At 36.0% G+C, this 8,657-nt stretch overlaps 1 protein-coding gene across 2 annotated transcripts; it reads right to left on the minus strand.

Annotated features, from left to right (window-relative positions):
* Positions 1-1,539: 1,539 nt before the first annotated feature.
* LOC140745246 (uncharacterized) lies at positions 1,540-6,476 on the minus strand. Of its 2 annotated transcripts, none has more exons than XM_073076982.1 (5): positions 6,405-6,476; positions 5,771-5,885; positions 5,113-5,555; positions 3,882-4,071; positions 1,540-3,501 (listed from the first exon to the last, which is right to left on the minus strand). In XM_073076982.1, exons 2-5 carry the CDS (start codon positions 5,875-5,877, stop codon positions 2,466-2,468), a joined length of 1,776 nt encoding a protein of 591 aa, XP_072933083.1. In that variant the 5' UTR covers positions 5,878-5,885; positions 6,405-6,476; the 3' UTR covers positions 1,540-2,465. The 2 variants fall into 2 exon arrangements, with proteins under 2 accessions (XP_072933083.1, XP_072933082.1); XM_073076981.1 differs by having other exon boundaries at positions 5,113-5,558.
* Positions 6,477-8,657: the final 2,181 nt, after the last annotated feature.

An 8,657-nucleotide genomic window follows, 5' to 3' on the forward strand; every position in this document is an offset into this window, starting at 1 on the left:
CAGTCGGTGTTGACTTACGTAACTTGTTTACCGGCATTTATTTCCTTAACTTGCATTTAACATTTATTTAACTCACGTATGATCTTATTACCTTGTTTGATTGATGGGAAAATTAGATTTGCAGGTGGCATGGGCGTGGCTATAGCTTTGTTAAGGGGGGATATTCAGCAATGTCATGGTCAAAGTTGGTTAGTCTCCGAAATGGTTCCACACTTTGTGGAGGGTGTACGGAATAAAGTTCCTGAAATTCGTCGGCGACAATCAATAAGTTTTTTTAAAAGGTCCTACCTTTTTGTATTTTTTAATTTCTCGCCTATGCTAAGAATGATTTTTTACCCTTAGATATTCTTAGTCGGCTTCTACGACACCCACGGCTAGGCATGGGGTGGTCTGTTCGCCACCGGAACCACACGGCACAATATGATAATACGGATATATGTAATCAACCCCAGATAGGGTAAAAGTCCTACCTAAGCTGAGCCACAGGTGCGTCGCTATCTCTGAGGACTATGTTGGAACGCATAGGCTAAGTATGTCCTTCATACCATCCTTCAAACCAGAACACTACGGAGTCGAATCAAAATGGATTCTACCACCTTTAACACTTGTTATAACAAGGAATAACCCTTAAATGTTACACTTTAATAACCACTTAATGCAGACGTCTGTCGGTTAATGGGTCGTAAAGGCCCATTACGCCTCAAGGGTAGCGGCGAGGGTTCAAGGCGGAAACTCCTTGTTTTCCCCAAAACGGCAAATGTCATGAACGAGGTGACACCGCGGGACGTTTAGTCTAGACGACTATTTTGTCTTTTTTGTGTGAAAACATGTAGGAAGTGGCCAAAGTTCCATTTGTAATATAAAATGACCAAAATGTAAAAAATATTTAGTAGAAAGTACAAAATTACAGTTTTAAAGATAGAACTCTCTGTATTTCGACTTGGCACCGCCGCCACACCTTTTTGTGCCTAATAACAGCAATTTAAACACAGCTGTAATGTGGTTTGAAGGGTGTGGTAAGGGAGATATACTGGTTGGTGGTGTTGCTACCGCGGTGAAACGAAAATTTTTAAGCCAATCAGCCTTTGAAATATTTTCAAAAATTATACTTCAATTCACAAATCAAACAGAAGTAATTAAAATACATATATAGATAATTATGCAGATTAAATTATTTAAAACATAACTATATTAATATAACCTCAACTAAGTATATTCTAAAATGGTGACGATAAAATAAAATATTATAATTAATAACACAACCACAGCTAATTTCTCAAATATCTAATTTATCAATTCATTATCCATCAACTTCATTAAATTATGTTATTTTAATTATGTGCAGTATTTAAACTAATTCATTCTTGATTAAAAGACGTTAATAGAAAGCAAAATCGGTAACATAAAGTATAATATTAATCAGTTTAGTATATAAATCTTCATAATGATTTATCGCGCTAAGTTATAATATTAAAAATAATTAAGCAACATCTGGCTTACGAGTCATTTTAGGAATATAAAAAGAAATAAAATACTGAATAGAAAAAATATAGCAGGATTGTATTGTCTGCAGTAACAGAAGTGGATAAAAAAATTAAAAAGGATGATTTAACAAATGTAATAATTATTAATTGTGACACTTATGTTGTATTTACTATGTACGAGTATTTCTATACGCTTTTATCGTCGTGTGTTACCGCATCGGCGTCGTGTCTTGAGTAATAAATATCACTGGTTAGCCTCACATCAAAGGGTGAACGTGCCTATAGGTGTAAAAATAAAGTTAAGGTTGATAATAATTTATAATAATTTAAGTACTGTTAATCTGCCTTACGACTGTCATACATTTTGTTCATAATAAATTGAAGAGAACATTAAATTATTAAAGTAAATAAGTATGTAGTAATAAAAATAAGTAGTCATACAAATTATTAAGTCGTAAAATAAAAACAAATAAAATGTATAAATTATTGCAACTATAAAACACTATCGAAGAAGAAACATAAAAATTGGTATGATTAAATATAGTACGTATTGATTACAATGTTATAAAATATCTTAACATACAATCTTTACAAATTCATATTAAGTAAGTAAGATCTTCATAAAATTTTGTGACCTAACCTAACGATTAGTGTGCACTGACGCCAATTATCTGCAATTTAAAGGTAGTTTAACACACAGCGCTTCGTCTCCAGCGGCATCACCGCCGCACCTATTTCTGCCTAATAACAGCAGTGTTAAATGCTGCTGTGTTGTGGTTTGAAGGGTAAAGAGGTAAAGGAGACATAAATTTTTGAAGCATTCCAGCCTTCTTCTCAGGGGTGCTGCGCATCTGTGGTCAACCTGGAGTAGGAATTTAATCTTATCTGGGATTGATTACAGATGTCCATGGGCGGCAATAGCCACTTACCATCCGGTTAACTGCATGCTCGTCTGCTAATCCAATATTATAAAAAAAAATGTTATAGAGTTTCCCCTGGACGTAGTTTAACTATTTCAGGCTTGTTAGGGTCACCGTTACCCCTGACTACGTAAACTGTTGTCACTCCTGGTTCATCCTGATTATCTACATAATTACGAACACCTCTTTTTGCGTTATTAAACACAACATTATCATTATTATAATCCTGAAGAGGATAATTAATGTGATGCTTATTATAATTATTATAACCATTGTTTACATTTTCAGGAAAAGCAATTCCTTTCGGTTTTCGATTTAATCCTCCATTATCAAAATTAAATGTATCTTCAGGTTTTCTATCATAGTCCTGTATATTGTCATTATAATCAGACTCATCAGGAAATTTCAATGTTTTACCCTTTCTATAATCATTAAGTTTAAAATCATCGTAATTAACATACTGAACTCCGATGTCACTTTCATAATTATCATCATCATCTTCACCTGGGAATAACCATTTAGAATTATGTTCAATAGATACAAAATTATCATTTACAAAGCTTGCCGGCTTGTTTTGAATTCTTTTCTGTATTTTATCTTCATTTCTTTTATATCCTATTTCATTATCATTATTAATTTTTCTATCATTCCTGAATCTAACGCCATTATTCTGGTTGTAAGGGAACGCTAAACCATAATTCTGTTGGTAACCATATCCATTGGGATATAAATTTGGTTGATTGCCATAATTTTGTAATTGTCCTGGATTTAAAAGTCCGTAGTGTTGCTGATTGATTTCTGGATTTGGTAAAAGTCCATAATTCTCTTGATTAGGTCCTTGGTGTAACCCATTTTGGGAAAGCTGATTGTAGAACTGTTCCAGATTCTGTTGACCTTGTTGAGGGGCATTGAAAAATCTGAAGAATCCTCTGTTATGGTTGTTTAGGTAGTGGACCAATTGCTCAGGGTCTGTAGGGCATAAGGGGTAGGCGTAGCGACAGGAGCCAGGGTTGCTTTTAGATGACATGCCCAGGAAGGCAGCTCGTCCAAAGACGAAGAGTGGGTTCGAGCTGATCCCGTTGTAAGCTGATAATAAGCTGGAAAAAAAGAATTGGAATCGGTTAAATGAATTACATAATATTATAAGAAAGCGAGGAAAATACTTTGATCAATTGTACCTATTTCATGGTTTTTCAATGTTTTAAGAGGTTACATAGTTTTCAACGATAGCATTACATATGCGTTTTAGCTAGTTTAACTTGACTATACTTAGTTGCTTACAAGCTACAATCAAAGTCTTAAGCGACTGTCAATTTGATTTTTTCATCCACCAAAAGTAAATGAGAATTTAAGGAAATAAGAATAAAACATGAGAAGTAAACTAATCATATTTAAACAGATGTAAATTAAATAAATTATATGATGAGTTGCAAATAGTCCAAAAATTATAGACATTAAAAAATACAAAGCCACTTACGTCAACAACGGCTGTAACCCAGATATAGACTCGAGGAGACTCGAGCCCCCTAGGGCTCCGCCCGCGGCCGCCTCGCATAGCAGGCGAGCTACGCACTGGTAGTCATCGTTCTCAGCGATGGAGGTTAGGGCTCCGGTGACAGCCGACAGCGCGTCTGATGCTAATGATGGTCGAGGACGTCGTGGAGGCCCTAGAAGATAATTAATAATTGATTCAATATGTCTTTTTTATTAGGGTGGTATTCCACTCGTCAAATATCTTTGTCAAATGTACATTTGATCAAATAAATTGGATGACTTCATTCAATTTACTAGCAACACCGATGTTTCATCAAAGATTTTTCCACCTAGAAGAACACGTTTCCAGGCCAAAAGCAAGCCAAAAACAGACGCTCCACGTTCTTCCATTTTCTCAACTACGCAAATTATAAAGAAATCATGAATGAAAAGATATTTGAAGAGTAGAATACTACTCTTAGGTATTTGACGTCAACAAAAAAGAAGTCCGAATTTGCTATGTTAATTTTAAATTTTAATAAAGTTAGTTATTAAAAGATAAAACTTAAGCAGTTGAAATCGGTGAAGTGCCTCCACAATAAATAAGTAGATTAAAATCTCTACTTAAGTATATTGTCTTCATTTTGGCCATAAGCTATATGTAGATATATAAATGAATATTTGTCTGTATGTCCTTTATAAAACCGTAAACTATGCATTTATTATGTGATGATCCTTTGCAAAGTTGTTATGCACGAAGGTATCTGGTTTAGTACGACATATTTTCAACAGGTGGCGCCACTGTTATTCAGATGAAGCTACAAATTTTCAGTTATTTGTATGTTGTTATTTTTTTAGAACGCGTTTAAAGGTCTGTTTGCTACTAGTATGTAATACAACTGTTAGTTTTGATAAGTTCATATAAACAAATCTGCGCCTGCAGCATAAAAATAGCAATGATCGTTATTTAATGTTAGTTTTTAGGAAAAGCGTGTTATGATCAGTTTTGTGTTTTGAATAATACTTATTGAAAGGAAATTAAACGTTAAATAAGAATAACTGCAATCCACAGGTTCCATTTAACATTCCATTTGCACATATTATTATGTTACTTAAATATGTTTTATTAGAAATTAAATCTGGGATCATTACAGTGGTAGGTACCTAATAACTAGTATTAGGGTTGTTTCAAAAAGACAATTTGTCATTTTGTCAAATATAAAAAAAGAACTCACTATAAGCTTGTCCATTAAATCCCGGTTGAAAATAGTTAGGTCTAATCCCTTGAGCAGGTCCTGGTCTTAGCCCAGGAGCAATAGGGCCTGGATAGCCTAAATTGGGATACCCTGATTGTCCTGGTAATTGCTTCCTTGGCTTACGTCTCCTGCGTTTCTTATGCCCACTGTTGGGCTTATTCCCTGGTAATCCACTATTAACATTGTTAACGCCATCTAGACTATTTTGGTTAGAACTGTCGAATTTTATATCTGTATTCCCATTCTCCTCAGGATATTTTTCCTGATAATTTTCATATTGATCATTTTCAAATTTAAATGGTCTCACATCATGTGGATTTTGTGTTTGATCTTCAAATGAAATTTGATTTGGACGGAGCTGGTCTTCAAATTTCAAAAGTCCATAACCAGCTCTTGGTTGTGTGAGATTCCCGGGAAAGATTCTTCTGAAATTTTCAACTTATAAAATTAAAAAGAAAAAATAAAAATAATAAAAGTGAGTATCGCTTAATTAATCAATATTAAGTAATTTGTGACTAAATAACTTCAGAAATTAGTCCATTTTTCGAGGCAATAATTCTAATATAAGTAATACACGGAAACAAACAGAATTGGTGAAATAATGAGAAATATTTTGACCAAAACAATTAAAACTTACGCTAATAATTCTCCAGGATCATATCCAATACTAGACTTATTTCCAATTTCCTCCTGGGCATTTACCGTCATACAAAAAAGGACAACTATAGCATATTTTGCCAACATCTTCGTTTCTGAAACATAAAAAATTAGGAAATATGTCATTATCTCTAAGCCCTCATCCCTCAGAAAGATTACTTTTCGTTATAAGACGCGCTCTAAGAGGTCCTATACATTTTATAATACCGTATAGGACAGGAGTAATAGTCTAAATTAAGGAGTTACAATCTCTGATTTTCCATGTTATGTGCGTATTAGAAATGAATCATCATATACTTAAATGGTGATAGAATAGGTAATCATAAGCTTGAGAGTTCACAAAAAAAATAGTGAAGTGTAAAGTCTACCAACGCTAGGCGAGCGCAATGGTGGCCTTAAATTTTCTCATTGTAAAAGGAGAACCATGCCCAGTAGTGGGACAGTATAGGACGACGACGACGTAATTTCATAAAAAAACCTGTTTTGTGAAATTAACATACTCAAGTTGAGCTTAAAATGAACTAAAACCTCACTTTCAGAGGAAACTCACGCCCAAGCAGAAGGACAAATCGTGTAGGACAAAACTATCTTTACAAGAAATAGAGAAAACTTACAGAAAATCACTTTTAAAATCCCACAAGTGCTTACACGCATCACACGTTTACAACTGAGGCAACTCAGATGGGTGGTAGAAAGTTGTAACATTATAATATCCATCTCTAATGTACCCTTACATGGGAGAGTGACGCCATTGCCTTTGTATGGCGTGTCCTGTTGTTCGATAATATTGTGAGCTTTCTTATTTTTTTAGGAAATTGTAGAAAACGACGATGCAGTTCATTAGATCGAAAGTGACTGCCGCTTGGACATCGGTAATCAACCTTAAATTGTGATGACACATTTGAAGGTGGTAGAACCCTTTGTGGTACGATTCCAGCGGCACCACCGCCACACCTATTTCTGCCTAATAACAGCAGTGTTAGGCTAAGCTGGAACGCTCGGAAAAGTATGTCTCCCTTACCACACCCTTCAAACTGTAACGCACACATCAACGCTTAACAGAACTGTTATTAGACAGAAATAGTTGTGGGCTGTTGCGGTGGTGCCGCCGGAGACAAACCACAGAGGATTAACCACCTTTAATACTCTAGGGCCCTAGGTTGTTAGGAGACCTATCAGATAAAAGGAGTTAAAGCCAAATCGTTCAACGCTCTCTTATCGGAAACCATTAATATTGAACATATGAGGCGCCATACAATCGTGACTTTGAAACAATAAGAATGGGAACAAAGCTTCACATTGACCTTGCTGTGCCATTTCATCACCGATCGTACCGGTTTTCAATCTTACCGATTATCGTGGCGCAACACTATTGATGGTTTGACAGTTCGGACGCTAGGGCTGTGACTAATGAGTGGCATGTGTGGTCCAATTATATTTATGTTTGTAACCTTGTTTTTTCTGTTCCATGTTTGTACTAATTTTAACTTTTTTTTAAGATTTCTGAGGTATGTAGATTTCCTCACGATGTTTTCCTTCACCGTTTAGCAAGTGATAATTAATTTCCAATACGCACATAACTTTGAAAAATGAGAGGTGAAAAGTCGGAGGCCTAGGATTTGAACCTCGGACCCCTCGATCGAGAGGCCGAGTTTCTTAACCACTAGGCTATATTTATAATATAGTTCATATTTTTTATAATATAGTGATTTGTGGTTTACGTTTAATCGATAGATTAATCTGTCGCCAACCCTAAACTAGGGATTAGCCAATCATCGCCACCGGCCTGGGTGACTAAAGTCGACAGATCGTTCGCGTTATCTCCCGAAGACAGATTCACGACCGATTGGTACCTAATCGTTTGACACTCATAGTTTCAAACTACATTTGAATCACACTGTAGTCACGATATTGTAATATTTACATATATATTGTACCACCTATCATGTCCTATTTAGTCCTCATCAACGTTTTTTTCTATAACATAGGAGTAGCAGACAAGCATGCAGTGCACCTGATTGCAAGTTGCTACTGCCGCCTACAGACATCTGTAATCAACCCCAGATAGGATTAGATTCCTAACCAAGGTCGGCCACAGATGCACCGCTACCCCTGAGGGCTAAGCTGGAACGCCTCGGAAAAGTATCTCTCCCTTACTGTGCCCTTACCACACCTTTCAAACCAGAACACAGTAGCGCTTAATACTGTATTATTAGATAATGTGTTATTAGATAGATATAGGTGTGGAGGTGGTGCCGCCAGAGTCGAACTACAAACTTGTTACTTATTGTACCAATGCCTTACAGATGTCCATTGCAGGTAATGGCTACTTATCATCAGATGGACTGCAAGCTCGTATGCTACTTATGTATCATCGTAGGGACTAAAGTAAAATTAATTATTTTTTATCATGTTATACTCATTCATTTTGGCAAAAAATATCCATATGTTTATATTTTTTAAGTAACGTAACTTAAATCTGATGAACAACGCCATCTCTTGGGGACTGTAAAAACTATGTACTTACCCGGAGAAGTTAGTTAGCCAAAAAGTTCCAAAAGTTACCGCATATAACGGCATGCGCTGATGTGCCAAAACAAGTAACTTAAGTTTTATGGTTTTCATAACATTCTTGTGAACGGTCATACTGTTTACCTGATGGTAAGTGTATCTGTGACATCTGTAATTAACTCTAGATAAGATTAGATTCCTTGTCCCTGTAGTTCTGGGACTAGAATAGGGCTACGGTATCCCCTGCCTGTCGTAGGAGGCGACTAAAAGGGGGCCTCCGGGGTTGCGGGTAGCAAGAGTGGGAGCTCGAACCGTCCGGCCAGCGACCCCGGGAAGGACGTCGGCATGTGTGGTCG

Source organism: Epargyreus clarus, unplaced genomic scaffold, assembly GCF_041222505.1.
Source record: "Epargyreus clarus isolate Ecla_fem2 unplaced genomic scaffold, WU_Ecla_fem_2.2 ptg000010l, whole genome shotgun sequence".
NCBI classification, from domain to species: domain Eukaryota; kingdom Metazoa; phylum Arthropoda; class Insecta; order Lepidoptera; family Hesperiidae; genus Epargyreus; species Epargyreus clarus.

Bases quoted from the DNA above. Each gene is read 5' to 3' on its own strand.
- LOC140745246 (XM_073076981.1), bottom strand. From the start codon at position 5,877: ATGTTGGCAAAATATGCTATAGTTGTCCTTTTTTGTATGACGGTAAAT. The intron at 5,559-5,770 runs GTAAGTTTTAAT...TGAAAATTTCAG, and splicing joins GATCCTGGAGAATTATTAGC to AAGAATCTTTCCCGGGAATC. The intron at 4,072-5,112 runs GTGAGTTCTTTT...ATTATCTTCTAG, and splicing joins ATTTAATGGACAAGCTTATA to GGCCTCCACGACGTCCTCGA.